Below are 25,375 nucleotides of genomic sequence, written 5' to 3'. Positions count from 1 at the left end.
CCGTTCCTCCCAACCCTCTCAGGGCAATGCATTCATCTTTCTATTCATCTCTGGGTTGGAAGTCATTCATCATAGGACCGGAGGACTCCATCAATTATTCCAATGGGAAAGGAAGAAGGCCGAGAAGCTTTGAAAGGCAAATACATCTTGATTTAATTGGAATGCAGGTAGAAAGCACATTGGCACTAAGCAGATTTCCTGCTGAAAGAAAGAACGAAAGAAAGGAGGGAAATCATCTCTGCCTCCTGATGCATATGGTGACTCGCATTCATGGCCACAGATGGAGATTCTTTGAGGGTGGGGGTGTCCGGGTTAAGCAACACTTGTCTTTGTGACATACAATTCGCCTGGGGATTCGTTCGAAGGTGCGCGCACGCCGGCACAGTTTCATGGCAATCGAAATGAAAATGCTAAAAGAATTCACTTTAAAACACACATTATATGATGCAAAAACACCACAGGTGCTACAGCCTGCTGGGCAGGTACTGGGCGGTGAGCAAAGGATGAATAGATGCCATTGATCATCAAACACAAAGGAGGCTGCGGAGAGTTGACTGAAATGGCTGACACATGGATTTCTCACCGCTTCTTAAGAATTAGCTGTGCTTGGGCAATCTCCCGAATTCAGCTCTTGAAGTCAGCACAGAAGTGACAAGGTCCAGATTTAATCGGATGGATCCAATCAAGTTAGGCGTTTGTGGATGCTCTGCGGTGTGAGTTCCTGTAATCCCAAAGAATGGCCTGGCAGGATCGATGAGCTGGAGATTTCCTGTTTCATTTTTGGATCTTCTTTCATCACCGCTCAAGTGTGCAAATACCACCTTGCAGTTTCAGTCCATGAGGTTTTCTAGTCGCTACACAGGAAGAAGTGGAACTGATGAGTATCTACAGTGCTTTTAAATGCTTGGCAGTATGTTATTTCTGCTTGAGTTCTATCATGGACAGTTTTGCTGTCTAGCAGAAGGAGTGTGTGAGTTGATATGTGACCTTGCGGTGAATTTTAAAACTTTGTTTGCATATTCTGTGATTTACTACTCTGTGTGCTTGTTATTTTTAATCTGTTATGTCTTGTATATCTCTAGTGTGTTTGAAGGTTGTGCACAATTCAGAGTTGAAGAATTGGCTCCCTTTCTATTCATGAATTGGAATTGGAATTTGAATCTATCTCTCCGTCCGTCCGTCCATATGTCTGTCTGTCTGTCTATCTGTCTGTCTGTCTGTCTATCTATCTCTCCGTCCATATGTCTGTCTGATTCATAAAAGACCAGTCAGAAAAAGAAAACTCCCTGCAGGAGTCTGAGACCAAACCACATCTGTATTTTGAGCTGAAAGCACATATTTCATAAATAATGATTCAGACTTACATCTCCTGTAAATGAGATGCATGCTTACATTAAACAGCTTAGCATGAGTTGATTTATTTGCTTAATTGCAATACAGTCTGTAAATGTTTCAATAAACTGCATAATAAAATACCTTCCAGTAAAAATAAATACATTTAAAACTCTAATGACTTCCAAGGCTGGAGTATTTGTTTAATGTAGCCTCAGTATACAGAACACGGTTCATGTTTATTCTTGTTATGACAGGTGCTCCTTTAGGAGGTTTTCTTCGCGTTGGGAAACTTCACATGCTATCTATACTTTATTAGACCTGTCAGTAATTCGAATTGGAAGAGGAGGTCACACCTTCAGGGGATCATTTCCAGTCAGTCCCCAAATCAGCGTGGCATCAGCAAAGCAATCTTTTTATACATTAGCTTAGCTTAGTGGTTCTCAACGGGGGTGGTACCGTCTCCCAGGGGTCGTTCAGAGAACAACGGGGGGAGTTGGAAGCAGGATTTTTGAAAGTTCACGAGTTTACGCCAAAGATCCAGGCAAGACAAGATTAAACATGTAATTACTTGCAAAATAATTGCCTACAATATTCTAAAATCTGCCAGTTTAATGCGACATGTAAGCTATGTATCGTTTCTTTTGCAACAACTCTATTATTTTCCAGTCATAGACCAGCACTGACTAGAATCAGCATTCACGTGTTCAAAAATGTGTTTCGTGCTGACAACAATCCAGTGGTGTCACAGTGTGGTGCAGGCAGAAGAAGATGAAGAAGAGTCAAAAGTTTCAATGCAAACTTTTACTCACAATATAAATCAAACTGGTACATAGAAGACGGGCAGAGGGTTCACACACACATAATACGACATAGATCGGACAAGGACTGACTGAACAGATGGAACTTAAATACAAACACAGATGAACACTGATTAACAGAACACAGGTGATACAGATGACAATGATGACTAAACAGGTGACAAAACTGAACTGATAATGACAGTAACCATGGACACAAAGGAGTGGCGGGAAAAGAACAAAGGAGAACAGGAGCCAATCAAAGCACAAACTGAAAGTCCAAACAAACACTGACACGTGACAGGTGGTGGCTGACTAGAATCACTTCTTCAAACTATCTGGTCCGGCTTTCTCAAGACAACTTAAAGTTTTTAATCTACACGTAGCGGAGGAATGGAAAGTTGACAAGCCATTAAAAAAAGTATTGACTTAAGAACCATTTATATATTTTCAAATATTTTCAATAAATCATGTTCCCATTCACTCCGACGACGAATTAAAAAATTAATTAAACTAAATTATATGTATAGGGTAAAACTTTTACATTTTTAGGCATTAACTAATGCCAGTGCCTAATGCCAAAATGTTTTCTTTGTTCACCAAGTCATTTACTGGTCAGGCATTATTGTTTACTCGCAAGCCTGTAAGGAGAAAATGACAATTTGATGGATAATTTAAATATATTACATTTTGGTAATGCATTAATTCCGCTGTCACATCTGAGCGTGAAACGCTGCTTGGATAGTTTCAAAATAGTTACAAATAATTAATAAAACAATAATAATTTAATTGTTCATATGTGTTTATTCTTGTCACATCCACATGCAGTCTAAGTACCGCAATCGCTTGGACTTGCATGCCTTAGGCGCACTACGGCTGAAACTAACGTCTCTGCAACCCGGAGTAAAGAAATTAGCAGAAAAACACTAATTTTCAAATCAATTTTGAAAGTTTGAATTCGAAAGTTCAAACAAATAATTCTGCTTTTTCCCTGTTAATGTTCTCTGTTGAAAATAATTTATAAGAATGCTTCTTGTTTGTTGACTGGCTGTTCGCGGTACAGGTGTTGTTAATTAAATTTTGAATGTCAAATTTGTAACCGTTGCATTTTTTGGCTGCTCCTCGCTGATTTGCTGAGATAAGCCACATAATTAAATTTTGATGTCAAATTTGTAACCGTTGCATTTCGTTAACACTGATATACACTGATATATTGGCTAATTTCTACTTCAGATGACTTTTTTGCTCTCTGGGAAACTATGATAATAATATTCCCACTTTTCAGTCAAATCTAATCTGTTATTTGGCTTTTAGTGACATGCTTTTTAGTTATATATATGAAAGCTGCAGTCCATAACTTTTGGCGCTCTAGCAGTAAATAAACAAAAATGCAGGCGTCTTGGTACTGTGCAGGCCTGGATAATAGATAGGGGGCGCTGGCCCAAAAAAAGGTTGAGAACCACTGGCTTAGCTGCTCAGTAGTCTTACAGTCTTCTACCGTCATGAATTTTGTTTTTGTAATTTCTTACATACTTTTCTTAAAGTCATTGTTAATTCCGTAATACTTAAAAAAGTTAAATATTGAGATGCTTAGGCCACCCATACATGTACGTCCATTTTGTGCTATTTGGCATTTTTGTGCCAGTCTTTGCATTTGTTTCCACAGTTTATTGCAGAAATAGGACATACAATAAATTACATTACTGCATTTTGATTATTGCAAAGCCATTGCACACTACATTCAAGAATAAAAAGGTGTTAAAAGCTCGCCTTTAACTTTATCTCTAGTTAAGCATTAACTTTTAAAATCTCAACAAAAAAAAAACCATGCAAGTTTCCATGTCTGACACTATTTTCATCTTGGGTAAGACTTTTTTCAGAAGTTTTTTGACAGATATTTAATTCTCTGCTTTTGAGTAGAAAGCACGCAGAGTCTCGCTGTGGATGTTTAATAGGCCTATGTCACGAAAAAATACGTCTTTTAGTAGGGATACGGCTCTTCCGGTTAGCTTTTTACAATGGCGGAGTCCGATAGATACTGCTGGACCAAATCTCTATGCAACCTGCCTGAAGTCACATATGACGATGTGGTTCGGATGGTAAATGAAAACTCTCAAGTGGAAAAGCGTGAAAGCTGAGGTATGGCTGTCTACGTCCTGACGCAGAGCAACCCAGTACACTACAACAACAGCGGCGGGCCGTTCGCCAGTAAGGTAAACGTTTCTATGGTAACAGCGAGTTGGACCAATCAGCAGACGTTGCTGCTACGCTTAGGATTGTGAGTAGTGTAGTTTTTTTTCATAAGATCGCGGATAAAACATGTTTTTCTTAAAACAAGGTTGATTTCATACAAACTTATAGCTTCCATAGGAGCAAAAACCTTCGTTTCACAACCTCATAGCTCGTGGTCAGTCTACCTCGGATGGTTTAGACATTATGGCTGATAATCTAAATCCTTATGGAGAAATACTGTTGACCGGAAGTTCTGAATCCCTACTCCACGTTCCGGAAGCAGGAAGTGTGACATAGGCCTATTGCTATATAATGTCATATTATTTGTTTATTTATTAACAATTTAATTGTTTAATTGTTTATTAACAAATAACTATTTATTTGTTATTTATTTCACTGTTTATTTATTGTTTATGCATTTCAACGACAGCATGTTGTGTTTGTTGTTTGTTTAGTCTGCTTCATCTGTCACTTATTAATATACAAATGTGGAATTTCTGTCTACCGTAACGCTGCAGTTGTCAAACGCCGAGAAAATTATACCCTTCTCTAATTGTTCAGTTCAAATTCAAAATGAATTGGAGGATGAAACAGCTTTGTCTGTTCCACATGTCTTCTCTGTAATTGAGAAAGCGTTCTTCACAATCTGACTTTTGACTTTCTTTACATTACATGCCCCCATTTGTAGACAATATATTGTGCAGTTGCTAAGGCAATGTGACATTTTTGTCCCACTTATTGTACCAGCTTGTGTTACAAACAGAGTTGAGCAGTTAACAAACGTCACTGATAAGTATTCTATAATTTTGAAACTGGATCCAGTTATGCGTGAACATTGTACAGAATGTACAAACTTAAATAAACCTGTCTAGTGTTAATTGCCTCTCCTAATTAATCTTTTTTGCATTTTTTTGTGGATGGAATTATTAAGCGTATACAGTACACACGTATACACATTTATTTGAACCATCTACACAACTTGTGTGGTTTTACTATATCCACCTCTAAAATGTTTTCAACAACAGTGTGGAATGAATCCATAATTTCAGTTGAGAACAGAACTCAAAGTGGCATACACAGAGTGAGAAAAAAAGAAGCCTCATTAAAATTCAGTTTTGGGCGTAGTCCTCAATGGTAATCACATTTGGGGTTTAATTTATTCTTTGACACTGATTAATTGCATAGAATTGCTGGAGCCATTTCCTGCTGTAAACGTCAATTAATTAGCCGACAACATTAGATGTGATAATTAATACAGTGGGTGCCACAGCATGGGCCCTGGATCCTTCACGGGTGGCCCTTCAGATGCCTGTGGCCGATGCAAACACCCCAATTTTGGGATCTACGGGGATCTGGAGGTACAAGGGCAATGAGTTGAATGAAAGAAGGAACTTATGTGCATGGGTTCCTGTCTAGGTAAGAATGTGGACAGCAGCGGTGGTGACAAACATCCGTTCTCCCTGTGGTCTTGCTGGTTTGGCGAACCCTTGTTAATCACTGACATCAGTCTGAGTGGCAGAGATTCATTCTGGAGCACATAGTCCCTCTCCCAAAGCCCCTCTCAATTAAAATGGCAGCATATGGCCAAGTGACCAGTACAGCACAGAGGCTGCTATCTGCTCTGATGTCTGGAGATTCTGATATGACGTCCCTCAGTATGGCTGAGAGGGAAAGTGTGTCACCTTGATATTTTAAGAAGTGTCCGCTTCTCCTTGAGTGTCTATATTTGGAATAGATAGATCCTCTTGATGGATAGTGTCCTGTTGGCCAAATTGTTTGCAGTGTTAATTTGTTTGCATGACTTTTTGACACTCAGATGTGTGCTTCCTTCATGTATGCTAATTTAAAGTTCGGTAAATGTCAGTAAGACAAAATATGTCTTAAATGTCACTAAGGAGCTTTAATAACCAAAAACATTTTAAAATACTTGCGTTTTCACATATTTACACCTCACAGCATCATTGAAAGCACACGATAACAGCCTGCAAACTGTCATTTCATTTAACGTGTACTTGTGCTGCTGAAAATGTGATATCTTGGTGTCTTTCAGAAGTTCTCACATCCATGGTTTAATAAGTTGCCTGACTTGAATGAAAAATGGGATTTGTAATTCTTACATTTTTTTTACACAAAGAAGGTGTTAAAGGTGAAGCGTGTAAGTTTAGTGTTAAAATACTTCTTCCTATGATTTGCAGAAACAGCTAAGCAATTAACTGGTTTTTAGGTTAAATTGATGATCTACTCAAACATGTTTAGCTATCATGTGTATGAGCGCTTCCCAATGAGGAAAGTACAAGGTAATTTACACTAATTAAATGTAAATCACCCTGAATTAAAATGTAAAAACAGATCAAATAATTTATTTGTCAAAATGTTGCAATATTGTTTCATTGAAGTTCATAATTATTCTATAAATGTTATTTAGTTTAACGCGGGAATGGCGGTGGTAGGTTGAGTACCAACTGTACATACAGTTTAATCAAAAAATTGCAAATCAGGTTTATTGGCTAAATTTACAGACTTTCAGCTGTTAGCAATGAACAAATCAAACAAAAGTAATTGAAATAGCTCAACACAACAATTGTTTCAAGTGGTTTTCCAAAATTCAACTAAAGATGCAACCTTGAATGATTTATTCAGTCTCAAAATAAATCAACCCCTTCTTGGCAAGTATCTTCAGTAGAACGGTTTACGTGCTGCAACCACCTTCTTCAAATCCCTCCAGAGATTTTCTATGGGGTTCAGGTCAGGTGACTGTGAAGGCCACTATAGAATCTTTCAGGACTTCTTCTGAAATCAAGCCAAGGTGTAATTTGAGGTATGCTTGGGATCATTGTCCTGTTGGAAGGTCCAATGACGCCCAAGCTTCAGCTTCTTCACTGACGGCATGACGTTTTCTCCTAGGATTTCCTGATACTTCGATGAATCCATTTTGCCTTCCACACGCTGTAGGTTTCCAGTGCCAGAGGATGCAAAGCAGCCACAGAGCATCACCGAGTCACCACCATGCTTAACTGTAGAGACAAAGTTTTCTTTTCAGCAAATGCTTTATTCATCTTCCTCCTGGCATACTTGCTGATCCATAGGGCCAAAAGTTTCATCGCTCCACTGAACAGAATCCAGAAAACTTCTGTGGCATATTTATATGATTTTGAGCAAATTGGGAGTTGACTTTTCTTGCGGTTTTGGGTCATTAGTTGTGTATTCATGGAGTTCTGGCATTGAAACCATCTGCGTTTTGTACGCACCTTACTGTGCAAGCTGCCACCAAGTCTTGCTGCAGGTCTTTTGTAGTCACAGAAACAACACCTGTTTTGCAGATTTGTATCTGTTGTGAGGGATTATATTCAGGGGGTTGAATAATTTTGAGACTGCAGAAGTCATTAAAAGTTGCATTTTCAGATGAATTTGGGGAAACCACTTGAAAAAAATTTGTTTATTGTGTTTATTCCAAACAGCTGACTGCCAATATGTTGTTGGTCCTGTATGTGTTTATAACACAAAAAAATGGGGAATATATGCTGTTGAAGAAATATGCTGTTGGTCCTGTATGTGTCTCCAACACTAAAAAATGGAGGGAAAAAATAAGTTACCTGAGCTTACTTAAAAATCACTTGTGTGTTTCTGTAACTTAATGTAGGTTGATTCACTCATATTACACTCATTTTTGTATTCACTTTATTAACACTATTTCATTTAGATGTTACCACATTAACATTTGTTTTGTTTTTTTTTAGGAATGTTTTGTTTATAGTCTTATCAGTGTGCTGAGATTGAGTCAGCTTCACTGTTTTAGGTACGTCCCAATGTTCAATTATTTCCCCTGTAGTCATCCGTTCCTCTGCTCATCCAAGCGTGAACTTGGGGTACAGCTATTAATGGGGTTTCATGAGCCATATGATATCTGCTACCAGTGGTTGTCACTATGAATCTCCCAGCGAGAGGATTTTAAACAGGGAGATTCTTCCACGCCATCATGAGTTATGGGCTGTCGCCCCACTGTTTAGTGTAGAGAGCGAACAATTTGATATTAAGATTTTCTCTTGTCTTGTCCCTTTGATATATGTCTGACAGTGTGCATATGTGTGTGTACATTTGTTCAGCCCTTGTAAACAAATGTACACTAGTATGTATTTATTTAAGGCTTGTTTTTGTTGTGCTCACTTTCATATTCAAATGGTAGAGTGGGCCTTAATTGTCTGCCTACATGCCTGATCATTCCTCACTAATGATGCCACCACCCAAAGGCACGCGGCAGAATGGCAAAGATGACTGCAGCCTCTGAACTTGTGTTTGTTATGTGAAGTTCAGTCATATTAATCATTCTGTCAGACAATGAGAGCAAGGCGCCCATGGGGTAAAAATGAGACATGGCCCTCTGAAGCCAAGGGTTTTAGCAGAGTAAAAAGGAAAGAGGGGCTGTGCGTTTGACGCTTGTTATTATTTATCCAAACTCTGACGTGCGCCGCACTGACACTGCCACACTCTACAGGGGCACGCATGGTTTCTCTTTTAGATAGTTTTAAGTGGAAACTGCACAAGGTGAGGATAGTGCAGGAGAAGCGCATTTAGAAGCTTATTCATCACATTTGTGCTCTGTGTCAGAAAGCCGTCTGCCCCAGAGAGCAGGGGAGCATGTGGATTTTGAGGTATTATGTTCCAAACGAATTTTGTGTGTTTACATGTACAATATAATTAAGAAAAAGAAGCTTATTATAAATAATTGATAACTCAAATTAAGACTTTTATTTTTTCCAGGTTGGATACTAATATATATATATATATCGCTGTTTGTGTGTGAGAGAGAGAGAGAGAGAGAGATTTTTGTTATGATATATAGTTATGCTCCTCATTATTTTAAATAACACATGATTTAACAAGATTCTTCTGAAATCATTCTAACATGCTGATTTTCAGTATTCTTTGATGAACAGAAATATTAATAGAACAGTATTTATTTTACTTTTTTCTACTTTTGATAAATGTTTGATGCATACTTGATTAAACTAGAAAGTAATAAAATGTGCATGGAACAAAAATATAAAAATTTGAATAAGCCAGCACAATATTATGGACATCTATATATACGTATAGCAAGCTAACTGATTACCATGACATATTAGCATATTGCTAATAGATTAGCATGCTAACCTACACGTTTTTATTACTTTTATATTTTGTTTTAAACCATGTGTGCCTCATGAAAAGGCCAAAATGTGTGCCAATTGGGTTTAGGGACCGTTCGGTATTTATGGAAGGGGCCACCGGAGGAAAATAGGGGAGGGTCATGTCTTTTTATTCTTTGTTGAGGGGAGGGTCATCCAACTTTTTTTAGTCTAGGTGGAGGGTCACCCAACTTTTATATTCATGAAAATAGCAACATTTCAAAGTGGCTTGTTTGGTGCTATTTTTTCCATTTAGCTCCATGTTGACCTCGCGTTATTAGCCCCCCATCGATATCAGATGGGTCTGACCCAACAAAAATCCAGTTTGGCGCTGTTTGACAGTGCGCGTGTGCACCTCAGTTCGCGCTCAGAAAAAGTGCATCATGTCAGAACAGAATGCCAAAGAAATGTTTACCCGGCAAAGCTTTAAAGCACGAGCAAATAATGAACTTTTGTGATTGTGAATAAGTGCACAATGTCCTCTGAGTGTAACTCTACCGCTGCATTAACATGTGATGTCAACGTACGTCGAGTTTTACAGTATTGGGGAGATAGTGTTGGAACTGCAGCTGATAGAATGTGCGCTGTAGCGCGATACTACCATATTTTAGTTTCCATTCTTATTTTGTTTCCACGATGTGTAAGATGTAGGGCTACCACATCTTTAAATTACTATTAGTATTATTTAAGTTAACATAATAAAATATGTAGACCTACACCACAAAAACTAGTTGAGGATAAATTCGTTAAAATTGGGCGATTCCAGTGTTATGGACGTGACATTTGCAGTCAAAACTTGAAATATAAATTCTCAGAAAATGCATTTAATACCAATATTTTGAAACATCTGAAAGGAGTCAAGACATTAGAAAAATATCAGTCTACACATGCGTTTTATATTTAATATGAGGGAAATACACATGTGACGTGACACAAAAAATCTTTAACTTTTAGGTGGCAAAATATTTTTTAGTAATTCTATAAATTACACTGTGCAAACCAAAAGATATATACCCACCGGATGAATAAAGATCGGCCTCCACAGAACATAAAATATTATTTTTATTTTATTTTTCGTGTTTGCATTTATGTGAAAAAAAAAAAAAAAAAAAAAAAACAATGTTACGCCATTACGGACATGACTGCTCTGAAAGCGAAATTTCACAGAGACCTCAAACAGAAAGCACAAAACCTTTCTTTAAAGTGAATTTCGTTTTTTTATTAATTGTATCTTAATTTTAATCAATGTTTCATCTGGATTTAATAAATAAGAAGTAAATATAGTAGAAAACAGATAATCATGACACGGAGGCGCGGGCGAGTGAACTGGACTCGTCTCATAAATGAACCGAAACAGACCTGAGAAATATATAGAAAGCTTGAAATGTCTACTTTTAAACAGAACAATTCAAAATGAAGGAAAACAGACTGCTTTCTGATATGAAATGTACATTTCTCTCTGGCGCGTTCTGAGATCGCGACGCATCGTCAACTTCATCTTTGCAGTCGACACAGAAAACACTTGTTTAGGCCTATTAATAAACAATTAAAATGTCTCCTTGCTATATGTGACATATTAATAATCATTACTTTTGCCGGTTCTTTGTGACAGCTTTTAGATGCTTTGTTGGCAGGGCCACCCACATGTTGAACGAGTCACACTGCATCAGTACCGAAAACATGATTTTTTTCTGATCTAAAATCAAAAATCGTGAACCGAATCGTAGGTTTGGTCTATCATTACAGCCCTAGTAAGATGAGAAAGCAAGAGTTTATGAGTTTAACAAAACAATGGCTGAACATCTTCGCCAAGCGCAAACCAGTACAGAAGTAGGCTAATCAATAAATTATCGGGGAGGGTCATGCCTTTTTTCACAATCATTTTGGAGGGTCATAGAAAAAATTATTGCTGGCGAAGGGAGGGTCATGTCTTTTTTGATCTCAAAACTCCTCCGGTGGCCCCTTAAATAAAAAACGAACAGTCCCTTACACCATTTCAGATGTTTATATGACCTTACACTTTGTCAGGTTATCGAGTAGCCTATGTTAGCATGCACATGTAAACGCACTCATTGTCTGACTTTCTCATTAAGAATCTGAGAATGTCCCGCTCATTAAGACAAAAGGCTTTGAGCTGATGATGCAGTGCTTTTGTCCAGTGGTTAAAGTGGGATTTGGCAGGTGGGGGAACCCTCAAATCTTGTGTAGGTGCAACAGTGAAAAATTACTCACCATGGGACAACATATTGAGTAGCCTATCGTGGTATAGCAATACTTTTTGGGACAAGAGTGTTACTGTGGCACCAAGTATCACAATACTTATTTACTTGATATTTTAATGATTTTATTTTGGTCCATCTACATCTACACTGATATAATGACGATACTACAGTACATTGCTGAACACCACAATATGGAACACACTGTATATTTAAACATGAAAATGGTAAGTCCAAAACTGACTCAAAAGTTAGGTAGTTGGGGGGGTCGGGGTCATGCTCCCCCAAGAAAATTTGTATTTCTCTGACCTACAAATGTGCAATTTAAGGCTTTTGAAGGCCGAAAAAGTTGATAAGAAATAGCTTTAAAACCTTGTCATTAGATTATTTGTCAATACCTGCTCTCTCCTCATCTTCATCTTTCTTTTTCTCTCAGTCTCCTTTTCCTGCCCTATTTCTTCCCCTCCTAAAGCTGAACTTTGACTGATAGTCTTTTCATTTTCGTCTGTGTCAGTGAAGAAAGTAAACAAAGGCTCAACTGATATTTATGTTTTATGAATCATTTTCTTAGACAAGTTAATTTACTCAAGGCTACCTGGAAAGCTGTAGCCTAAGTCAGTATTGCCAATAGGAACCTTCTACAAGCTTTGGAATTTGAAAACGTCTGTTTAATAATACAAATTATAGTCTACGTTTAACGCATTTGGTGAAAATGGCAGACTGTGCGCTGTGGAAACGCGTCAAAGCATATAAATATATAAATATAATATATAATATAATAATAAAAAAATATAATACAAGGGAAAACAAACTTAAACGAATGAGTGCAACCACCGTGAGTGCATTTCACGCATTAGTAATCGCTGGCGTTCAGTGGGAGGGAGGAATGGCTTTGTCTGTATGCGTGAACCGGTGTAGATCATAGGTGTAGATGCATTTAAATCAGACAGGAGAACTGTGACTGAGAACATAACGTCGGGAAGCGTGTTTGTGAAGGCGGGACCAGGGGGTGATATTATGTTTTGATTTGATGAATGATGAGAATCATTGAATTTGATGAGAATGATTTGATTTGATTTGAATCAATTTATTTATTAATTTATCTGAGGTGCCGGAACGCAGGCCCACTTTAACCCCTGCATCTGTCCCCAAAACCTGTGCTTGTTTTATAATGAGATCCTTCCTATCAACAGCTTACAAATATAATGGATATTTCTGCAAATCCATTATTGCTATGTTAGCACTGGTCTATAATGATTTGGCGGAGTAAATACATAATGTCAAGAGGAATTAATTTTTATAGACAGAACAGAAGGGTTATTGTTTTAAAGATACGGCAGATCAAGTTTAGGAAGGAATTTGCTCTAATGCCTAGCCAGAATGTTGCAGAGCAGATATGCTTTGATTTTGTGCGATCAGCCAGATGTGCTATATATTAAGGTGGGGTTAAATTGAGACATGGCTGTGTATTCCCTAGATGTCAAGGCACGGCTGACAGTTGCTGTAGGAGACGAGATGATTGATTACACCGCCCGCTCAACATATGGCGATATTTGGGATTCTAGCTCACAGGGTAACTACCGGTAGAAAAGTGAAAAAAGTATGTTAAAAAAAGAGTTGGAAGATAAATGAAAAATGGCACAATGGATTTCATTTACACAAATATGCTGAGCTATTTTGTCTTCTATTAATAATACAATGATTATCCTCTATGGTAAGGATTTTCTAGGAATCACTGTAATCTTCTGAAATAACCATCGATTAAATTTTATTTTTCATACTTTAAGATAATCCAGCAATATTAACAAGTGTGGTTTATTCACAGTGTGTAGAAATGTATCAGAAATCCTGCATTATTTTTTTTGTTTCAAGTCAGTGCTTTCATTTTCCAAACTCATTTTTGAATTGACAGAAAAACTGTTTAGATAAAGTACCTAACTGAGCAAAGTTAGAATTAGCAAACACTATTTTAAAAATCATTTCATACTGGGATTGTCAGTGTATTTAGGAATTCACAGTCATACATTTATTCTACATCAACTATCAACACAACACAAAGCAGAACCCAAGCAAAATCCTGCTGTCATCATATAATTTAGTTTTGTAAATTTACATTTTATTTTTTAATACCCAGTGTTATCATAATTTAAGTTTTGTGGGCTTTAGTCCATCTGTGTTAGCTTTGAGGCTATTTGTATGCTTGTGCACTCCTAAAAGTACACAAAAACACAGATAAATGCACTTAAAACTTTCAATCTTGTTTTTCCAATACAACAAGCCCAAAATATTGACAAACAAGGGGCAATCTCTTCTATATATCACTCTCCACTTACTGTTTGAGATCCATGAACTCGTCAATTGCTTTGGGTTTTAAATTGGGTCTTATATTTGTTTTTGTTTTTTTTAAATATGATTGTTTCTCGCCCTCTGTATATTTTAGGAATGGTAAACTACAGTGAGGTTACAGGTTACCCACTGGTTCAGCACTGGAAGCTACGATCCATTATGTACCATGTGAAGCTCAATCAGTGGACCCTCTCTCAAGGTAAAACACCCTCACTCTTCTTCCATTAATTTATATTGATCAAGTATTTAATAAAAAAAAAAAAAAAATATATATATATATATATATATATATATATATATATATATATATATATATATATATATATATATATATATAGACTGGCCTAAGCTTACAGTACATTGTGTGGTTAGGAAGAGGTTTCAGGCTAGCTGGCCATAACTTTTTTTGGTCTGATAGAATGGAGTGATCTCACTATGGAGCCCTCACTGTGACAGGTCAGTTGTGCTGGGTGGGTAGTGAAGCAAAACTCAATACCAACAAATATGGCTGCCTGCTGGTGTAAAAGGCAGTTCTCAGTGCTTTGTTGATCCCAGATGGTGAGTGTGTTTAAAACCAGGGGACTTAAAGCTGAAGTTAGTTTTTTTTTTTTTTTTTACTATCCTAGCTTAATATTAAGAGAGAACCAAAAGAAAGTCACCTGTTGGTATCAAAACATTACTCTGTTTAAGCATTCTGAAACAGCAACATTGACTCAACCAATGGTGTGAGTTTGGGGGTGGGACTATATTTTTGACCAATCAGTGCCAGATTGGTGGAATGTTCAGGAAACCAGTTTGAGAACATTCTTTATTTTTTCCAATTCTGTGACGCTAGTGGTGCAGAAATTACACAATTTGGCGTCAAAGAAGACAAAAAGCAACCTTCAAAGATGGATAAATTTGGCATTGTTACACAGTTTTTGTTTTTGGCACTTTAGTTTTATTTTGGCCTCATATTTTCACTGCAAGGGCATTTGCTTCATTTGTTTAAGGAACACTGTATATTTAATGAGCAGATGTCAGATCCCAAGTGCAGTTCTAAAAGAATACTCTGTATTAATGAATGGCCTGACTGGCCTTTAAAATTTTATTTTTATTGCTTGCACCAGTTCCCCTCTCTTCTCATCACATTACCATTAAAGGATTCATTTTTCATATGACTGAGAAGTGGGTTTTTTTGCATTTAAAATTCTGATTCTTACCACTTTTTTACCCTGCCTTTTCTGCATCTTATCACTTTAGGTCATTTTACAAACCTGGGCATGGAGGTTGTGAGAGAAAACTGAATATGGCAAATGCCTTATTTTCCCAAAATTATTGGCCAACATTTGTCATTCAGTCATTGTGATGAAATATTGGACCATTCTTCAAATACCCACATGAAACATTTCTATTAAATTAATAACATGTTTTGTTAACTTGCAAACCACTGAGTTCTGCTGTCTACCAACATTTTCAGAGGTCTTCAATACTTTTGCAAAAGTGCATGCAAACAAGTACTTTATATTCTAAAGTACCGCAGGGAAATTAAAATTCTATGACTAAAAGCTTACATTTAATTTTATGATGTATATTCTGTGTTGAAAAAAAGCAGTACAAGTTTTTAAAAGGTCAGACATCAACCTACACAAAAGCACTCAATACCTCTACAGGCCTTGTTGTTTATCCTTCCTTTGTTTCCCCAGATAGCATTTAACTCAGCACACTGACAGATCATGTTTTCACTCTTTCTCTTCCCACATTCTTTGCTTTGTCATTGTAACTGCACTGTAGTGTGTGTAACTGTATTAAAAATCACCATTTGGCAATAATGCTTTGAATACTTCAAATTGTAGCTGCACTGAAAATCAACATTTATTTGTTAAGCTTTGAAATCTTCATCACATCTCAATTCATTTGGAATCTTTTCTCTTGTTTGGTCTATTATACAGCTTCTGCTTTTAATTGAGATGTGAAATTGAATTTAAAGTTTAATGCGATTCTCTGAAGCCTCCTTCTTTTACCTTTCTACTTCAGCTTTCAGTTCAGCAATTCATTCACTGGATGGGGCTACCCTGCGCAGTGACTTTGTGTCCATTTTAAAGGAGTTTGGCAACCATTTTATCCAGGAGGCAGTGTATGGCTTTGAGGAATCCTGTACCATATGGTATCCCAACAAGCAAGTCCAACGTCAGCTGTGGTTGGAATATCAGGATATCAGCAAAGGTAAGCTAAACAAATATATTAATTTAAAAGATTTAATTTTCTGGTTTAGATTATATTATTCATATTGCATCTCATTCCCTTATAATGAAGGTTCATACTGTGCAAAAAAAAAAAAAAAGTTATATTTTTAATTTTAAGACTAATTGTAAAGTTATTTATTTATAACAAGTTACCCTACAATATGCATTATTAAATTGTTCATGTTCTTTATGTAACATTTGAGTTAGTTATAAATGTCATCCTAAATGTAGAACAAATGTAAGTGTTATCTTATTGATAAATCTTGTTTTCCGCATGAAGACACATTGGTTTTACTCATGGTTACCCATGGGTAGTGAATGAGACCCATTGTTTTTATGCTTTATGATGCACCTTTTTATTTTATGAGATAAACCTTTTTCTGAAAAAAAAATAATTATGGTGATAAACAGAGCAAAAATATTAAAATATCTAAAAAATATATAAAAAAATGAATCAAATAATAATACTGGAACAGTCATAAAATAAAAAAAAAAGACTATTGTCTAAATATGCAGATAGTCGTTTGGCCCAGTGCACCCAAATTATGGTTTTGTCAGAATAAACTATGGATAAATTTAGAATAAATTTTGGAGAGGATGTGGACAGGAGCTGAGGAAGTAAAACTCAACACAGCCCATGGGAGGTTGGTCACATCTGTTCAGCCAATAAAAAGGGGCAAGGGCAGATGTGAGAAGGCTGGCTGGCTGGCTAAAGCTGAATGCAGGCCAGCGCTGCTCTGTACTCAGGAGGCCCCTGGGCAGGCTCACCTAGTTTTTATGCTTCAGCTCCACTCAGCTGAGCCCATATATATGTACAAGGTCGGTTAGGATGGAACTTATCTGGAGAGAAAACACAAGAGTGACGTTAACAGACAAAGCATCTCTGGAGATGGGCTAGACAGTCTATAGAGTGACTCAGCCATGAAGGTTTTAGGTTTCTATGCTTATGTCTAGTATATTGACAACGTGGCCTTGGGCATTCATGAAAAAGCAGTGGTGTGAACATGAAAAAAAAATGCATTGTGATACACAGGCATTTCTTCAGAAAGCGTGAAATAAGCACTAAGGTCGTCCTACAAGGCATGCTAGAGGACTCGAACTGTACTCTTCTAATAAAAACACAAGGTAAAGGGGATGAGAACAAGGTGAATGACAACAAAATGAAAGTTGTGGGTGCTCTGCAGTGTGATAATCACCCAGTCATTGGGGAAGTGTACTCCATTGTTCTGCTAAAAGCTTTTTGTGGTACTAATGGCCATGTGGTAACAGTAATGATCCTGCTAAAAAAAGACTAACATAGTTGATCAAATTTGTCAAGTCAAAAGTCACTCAGAAGAAGAGATTTGTATATGAACTCAAACAGTTCTCATTAAATACTTCCAATACCAAACTATGTGAGCTGCGCTATACACTAATTTTATTTATTTATTTAATTGTTTGTTTGTTTTTTAATTCCTGAAGACAAAAAAAAAAATTCATATAGGCAAGGCACAAATTTGCACAAAGGTCTACTCAATATGAAGGTGAAAAAAAAAAAAAAACGAAAAAGTTAAATAAAAAAACAGCTTTACTGAGGAATGCAAACATTTCAGTCACAACATTACCTTCTTCAGTGCCTTAATAATATGCAGAGACAATTGCAATACAATTTTCTTCTCAGTTGTGCTTTGAATGTGATTTTTGGTGGGCTGTTGTCACTACTAAACTTCTTAACAACTGTACCTTAACCAGCAAGACTAGCTCACCAGACTAGTTTCACCAGCTCACCACTAACAAGCATAGACCAGCCTGGACAAGAATGGAAATGTATGTCGGTCTTTTCAGCTGGGGGAACAAGTTATGCATTAATGTTGCTCTAATTTATCATTTAGCTGACAATTTATGCAAAGCAACTTTGGATAGTACGCTTATTATTACACTGGAGCAACCTGAGGTTAAGTGCCTTGCTCAAGGGCACAATGGTGATAGTTCAGAGATCACACATTGTGGGATTTGATCATTCCTACAAATAAGTAGGGGGAAAAACTACACACTGATATAATATTCCCATTTATTTTGCATTAAATCATGAGGCATATATCCAAACAACATCCAAACATTGTATAAAATACATTTAACCACTAATTAGGCTATCATAAAAAAGGGCAAGTAGCAATTAGTTGCACTTCATGTTTCAACACTGGACGCCAGCAAAATGTACATAAAACTTTTTTTCTCTCTATTCTATACATTATTTTTATTTATTTTTTTGCTTTTGTTGGTTAACATCCTGATACAATATAAATTGGATGATTGATGTGCTGTATGCAAAAACACCTTAAACACCATAAAAACACCATATTTGCACAGGTTTTTGCATACTGCATGTACAAGAACAACATAAGATAAATGATGACCAAATATTCATTTTTGGGTGCACAATTCTTTTCTAAATTGAAAAAAAAAATGACCCTAAACACTGGCACATCTTCAGCTCTATTTCTTTTCTTCATGATGTCTTCAATTAATTATATTCAATCACCCTGCTAATGTGCATGACCTTGTTTTAAGAGCTGATTTATCTTTAGAACAAATCTACTCGCTTTCTGCCATCCATCCCATCCTATCCGGTAATTATGGGTGTGTTTAATGCTCTCAATATAACTTAACATTAAAATATAATTCATTCTGTCATCCAAACTCAGGTAAAGTGTTTAAGATCAAAGTTATCACCACGTTATCTATTTGATAAAAAGTCCTTGTGGACACAATGTACTTAGAGACAGTATACAAAAATGACAGAAAACCTTGTGTATTTACAGTACATATTGAGCACATGTTCCCTGTTCACCCAAAAATAAAAGTTCTCTCAACATTTACTCACCTTCATGTTGTTCCAAACCTGTATTACTTTCATGTTTTATTTGGAACATGAAAGAAGATATTTCGAAAAATATCTTAGAGGTGTTTGTTTTTTTTGTTTTGTTTTTTTTTGTTTTTTACAATGAGTCAATGGTGTCCAATGTTGTTTTGGGTGTTCTTCAGAATTAATTCTTCTGAGTTCTACAGTAATGTTACAAATGATGACAGAGTTTGTTTCGAACTTTTCAGCATTTATTTGTACTACCTAGACTACAGCCTTTTGGTTACCAGCCCAATTCTACATCACCTCAGACTGTTTGTCAATTCGCAAGTAGCACAACGCCTGCAAATGTAAATTGACGAACATTTGAAATGCTTATATTTTTGTTGAAACAGAGACATTCAAAGCCATCCACCTTCACACCGGTAGTTTTGGTATCTTAGATAAAGTCAGATAAATAATGGCCCTCCTATAGCTGCTGTTTCGGCCTAGTAACTTGTTTCCCTTGGTCGAATCAACCACGTTGCCTTCTTCCCAAGGACATCACCTTGCAATACACAAAAATGTTAGCTCTATGACAGATGGTTTTAAATCAGTTTCCCTGCCTACTTAACTCCATTATTCTTCATTTTGTCAGCCTCTGACATAGACATGCTATCATGGCGTTAAATGTAGAGCTGAAACCAGCATTTCTGCCCTAATTTTTTTTTTTTTTTTTTTTTTTTTTTCAATTTATATCATTCAATGACATTTACACGTGTGCCACAAATGAGTGGAGATCTGCGATCATGACCCTCCGAGTCCATGCAACTGACTCTGAGAATGCAGGTGAATCCATACGCTGGGTGTTAGGCAGCTGCTTGTGGACTACTGTGAGAATAAGAACAGACACAGGGCAGGGTTTTAATACCCCCTGTGACTCAGCTAAAGGTCCTGCTCTTTGGATATGGATAATGAGCTCTCTGGAGACTCTGGTAAACCATATTGCCCCAAATAGCACAAACCTTCCGCAACTAAAGTGTGCCACCTAATCATTTTTGAATGTTTAGGGGGAAATGTCTACCACAAAGCTTATGAATATTCACAAATTGGCTGAAGGAAATTAAAATATTGGAATGCTGCCTCAGCAAAAATGATGTGAAACATACTAATTGGTATTTCATTTGGGAATGTCAAACATTTATGAAAGGCTTTGAGTTACTGCTATGAGTTTTTGTTTTTTTTTTTTTTTTTTTCAGTACAGAAAATCCCTAATTAATTAATTGATTTATTTATGTTTTTTTTTTTTACTATTTTTTGAGAGTGTGTTTGAAAGAGCGTTTGTGTGTATGGTTATAATTTGAAGAGGCAAATTGAAATTTTCGAATCATACCATCAAAAAGAGCATCAATCCAGTTTGAAAGTCATCTTTAATAGATAATGTGTTTGAGATAATGACTCCCTCTCTTTTGAATTAGATATCTTTCTCTCTGCGGTCATAATGTGCATTCGACTGATATGAGCATCGCCTGTATACTGTGTCTGCAAGAGTAGAATGGACTGAGGTTATTTGTTAATTTATCAGTGAAGATGCACTCTGGACTGCAGCACCACTCAGCAGATTAAAATACTCATCTAGAAACACATTTGCAAGTTTTTAAGGCATCTTTGGTTTTGAAACTATTAGAGCTTTATAGTTTACGGATCAGATTGATTCACTCCAAACTTTTATGTCGACTAGGTATTTAAACTTTATTGCAGTCTCGTCTAATGCTCTTGTAAGATTTACTGCGCTATACCTGCAAAATGGCTTTTTGAGCATCAGCAATACTAAGCATATAACATTTGACTCGATGATCAATATATTATTGATAGCAGGACCAACTCAACATCATAATATTCTGAATTCAAGAGATGAAATATAGATTTTACAGACAAGCTGTGCTAAAAAAAAAAACAGGGCAGCAAAAGACACAAGAATTGTTTTAATGACAGCCATGTTCTCACCTCCTCCATCTTCTACACGATATGCATGCTCTTTTTTGTCTCTCCGCAACTCTACGTGTTCTCTCTCTCTTTCTTTCTCTTTTACTCTCATCTTTCTCCCATTACATGTCCTGTATGACAGTGAGGTGGGAGGGTAACACCCAAGCACGGCTTACCTATTACTGCAGCGGCCACTACAGCATGAGGGTGATGATTGAGAGAGGGGAGAAAGGGAATCAGGAAACTTGGAAACGAAAGTGATTATTACCCACTGCCAGGGTGTATTTCAGGGTGTGGGAGATGTGTACAAGAAAGATACAGTATAATATACTTTACTTACATTACATTACTTCCCAGATAGCAAATGCAATACAAGAATAATAAAAAGGCAGAGCAATAAATAAAAATGTTACAAAAAATAATGCAATAAAATAATAATAAAATAAAATTATGTATAATAAAATACAGAAACGAACCAAAGTACGGTGGCCAAGAGATCTCAACGCATTGAAACAGAAGAAAACAGGAAAAAACACCAGCAAATTAAGAAACACACATGCTGCAAATACTCAACGCAACCAAATACAAAAACGCACTGCAAACGGCAAGAGACTTCAGCGTCCTGCAACACACATGCTGCAAATACAATGCAACCACTAAATAATAATAATAATAATAATAAAAAAAATAATACAAAAATAAACACCACTGTCGAGTAGATATCTGCGTTGTTGGTCTGCCATTTGGAGCGCGTTTCTGTATTTGGTTGTGTTTTGCGTATTTGCAGCACATGTGCTGTCAAACTGATGAAGATGTTTTCTTAATTTGCTGGGGTTTTTTCTATTTGCATGAGTTTTCTTCTGTTGCAACGTGTTGAGCTTTGGAAAGGTGTTTTCCCATGTACACCTCTCCAGTTTACCACTTTGGCAAAGTCATTTTTGATTGCTTGCCTCATAATCCGCCAGACTGTGTCCTTTACATCCACTCCACCCAGCAATGCCAGTTTAAGTACCTGAAATATTTTTAAAACATGCCATCACTATTAAGTCAAAACATTAGATTGATCACACACACCATTTAATTATAACAGCAATTACAACCAGACTTTAAAAGTGATAACAGTATGCAACTGTGCATTACTGACAGATTACCTACCACTTTTTGTCTTGTCACTGGGCAGGATCGAAGATCACTTTCCAGGGAAGTTAATGACCTTAAGTCTTCAATTGGAAACAGTTTTGGACTTGGTTCTGTGCCTCTGTGATCTCCTGAACATTGTTTGCTTTGAGATCACCATCCTTATAATGTTCCTCTGCTGCTCCATAAGAATTTCTTGTTTAGATACAGTATTATGTCATGGAGAAGTACTAAAACATTAAACACAGGTATTGAAAGGTTTACCACACCACCCCTGCTATGACATGAGCCTTACACTAACAGTGAATATATGATATAAAATAAATATTACATCTTATATATGGGTCATCGCTTGAGAGGCTTTCATGATGCCACTGTGACTGTATTGCCTGTTCGGGAGACTGTCATTTCCTGTTGCCACGTCAATTCACTGTGATGTTCTGTGATGTCTTGTGATTTTCTGGCAGAACTTCTTACTTGCCATGGTTGCTGAGAAGTCTGGTGAAGTGGCAGAGATGGTCCAGGCAAGTCAATTTCTTGGTGTAATGCTGGCCCAAGAGTTCTTTCATGCCTTTCAGAGGCAGGACTTGTCTCCAACAAGGATGGTCTTGAAGTTTCCGTGATCTGTGTTACATCTGGAGACATTTGGTACCTTACAGAGGGGTGGTTTTGTCTTAGTCCTTGAGGACTTGGTTGTAGCCCATTAGAAGCTGAACAAATCCTGTTGGATAGTGGATATATTTGAGGGGCTTGTGGCAAATTGTTTTTTATGGGTGCAGTATCCTCCTCATCAGTGTAATATTCATCCATTAGTCGCCTTTAGGAAAGGTGAAATTTTTTAATGAATACAAAATTTGATTAAGAATAGGTAGGTGGTATGTTCATGTAAAGACACTATTCAGTGACAAATTCCCTTTTTGCTGTTCAAAACTAAATGTGCATGTTAATTTGTTAAACTGCACAAAGATATAAGAACCTGTTAGAAAGGTCTATGTTAATGAATTACAAAATATACGCAATCTTACTTTATTTTCCGTTTTGGTGGCCTCAGGGAGTCAGACTCAGCCTCTGACTGGAGATCGGTCTGTGGTACAGCAAGAGTCTTCAGTGTCTCATGATCTTTCAGAAATTGTTCTAATATTTTGATTTAGTGCTCCATTATTAATGATGGTTCCTATTATCAATGTTGGAAACCGTTTTCGCTGCTTAATATTTTTTTGGAAGCCATGACACTATTTTTCAGGATTCTTTGATTTAATAAAATTCAAATAAAAAGAACTGGATTTATTTGAAATAGAAATCTTTTGCCAAATATGGCAAACTTGGTATCTATGTTCTCAGCGTGACCCAAGAGATCTATTGCAATAGGCTAATTTACTCAAAAGTTATTAGCATTTTTTAAAATTTCATTATAACTTTTGACCACAAGGTGGCACTGCCCCGAAACGTTTTGAGTACTTTCAGGGCATGGTGCCGAAGACACATAACGAGATTCGTTGTGGTACACCAATGCATTCGTAAAGTGTAGCATTTAACCCTCTGGGGTCTGGGCTGTTTTTGGGGCCCTTGAGATGTTCTGACATGCCCTGACATTTGTGCTTTTTTCAGTTGCTTATAAACATATTAATGGCAAAGGTGTAAATTCACTCTATATAGCACAAACAGGGCTACAATAATATGTGAGCCACGTGTATGTACATGTTTTCATTTTTGAGAGAATAATGTTTATGCATGGATATTGAAAAAACTAAAAACTAAAATTTCTGAAATAAGGCCACAAAACACATAGTAAATATGTGTCAATAAGACTTTTGACTAATGGATGTCCTCGCCTAGAATTTTTTCTTCAAAATTATGTGAAAATAGTCTTGCTTTATCGTTCACATAAAACCATACATTGATTTAAATTGATGTAAAACAGGTTTTGCTTGGAAAGCCAATATGCGAGGGGGGCGTGAACGAGGAGTGGTTTACACCTGAGAAATACAATGTCCCACCCACTCTGCATAATGATGAGCCATTCACTCAGGTGTGAAACTGACTGAGCCACAATGCAAGGACAAAAGATATATTTAGAAGAAGACTTATATTGACCATTTAAGATTTTGCTTACATCTATATCTTGTAAATATGTTTTGCTATTTTATTAAAAAGGTTACAATTACAACAATAATTACAATTTCAACAATATTTCAAGTGTACTCTTTCTTTGTAAAAAAAATGATTATAGGCCTACATTTTATCTATGTATTCATTAGTTTGAATTTAGTCAACATTGGAACAGCTAACATCTTAGTTGATGACTTATTTTTGACAAAAATAGTAATTTATATATAGAAATTGCTAAACAAAAGCTTATTTGATGTGGCAGTATACTCTACAGTAAAAACTGTACCCAAATCTAGTCAACAAGATGTTGTCTTTCATATTTCGCCTGACTGTGTAACGTTGTTTTCATGAAATATTAGGGCATATTGTTAATTTGCAGTTTAATACGTTGCTTATACAAATAGCCTACATTTTATTTCAACATATTTCAGTCGATTTTTACTCATCTCAGTATAGCAATACAGTTTGCTAAAACATCATTCATTCACACAGTTCAAGCACCTTATGTTGTGATTGCTAGCCTATATTTACTTTAAATCCAGGAAATTTGTTAATGAAAAAATTATTAAAATTAAGATACAATTGATACAAAACGAAATTCGTTTTAAAGAAAGGATTTGTACTTTCTGTTTTGAGGTCTCTGTGAAAGTTTGAAAGTCTTGTAGTGCTTTTTTTTAGAGCGCTCGCGTCCATAATGGAGAACTGTCACGTAATATTGTTTTTTGCCAGCTGTGGTAAACAGCGCGCATCTATGCCGTTCATTCATTCATAAACAGAAACCCGAGAAGGAAAAACTTGCTGGTATTCCTCATTTTTCCTCACAGCACTGCGAGACGTTGTAAACAAGTAATGTTCTGAATAAACTTGTGTTTTGGTTTTCTCGAGCTGATATGGGGGCGTTCACAGGATTGCGCGGATTACCTCAGCCATTTGCGTTTGAATAGCGTGCGCCCTCCGTGGGCGGAGTCACATCACATTTGAATTAGCTCTGAGGTCGACTGGA

At 36.6% G+C, this 25,375-nt stretch overlaps 1 protein-coding gene across 6 annotated transcripts in view; it reads left to right on the top strand.

Moving 5' to 3' along the window:
* Window positions 1–25,375, top strand: part of astn1 (astrotactin 1) — a 271,979-nt gene that overhangs the window by 158,357 nt on the left and 88,247 nt on the right. For all 6 annotated transcript variants that reach the window (XM_084120756.1, XM_084120760.1, XM_084120759.1 and 3 more), the window contains 2 exons: window positions 14,189–14,293; window positions 16,111–16,299. In XM_084120756.1, coding sequence (XP_083976882.1) covers window positions 14,189–14,293; window positions 16,111–16,299 — 294 coding nt within the window. The remainder of the gene's footprint in view (window positions 1–14,188; window positions 14,294–16,110; window positions 16,300–25,375) is intronic.

The sequence above is a fragment of the Abramis brama genome, assembly GCF_963993115.1.
Source record: "Abramis brama genome assembly, chromosome: 7".
NCBI classification, from domain to species: Eukaryota; Metazoa; Chordata; class Actinopteri; order Cypriniformes; family Leuciscidae; genus Abramis; species Abramis brama.
This window is presented reverse-complemented; position numbering and strand designations above follow the sequence as displayed.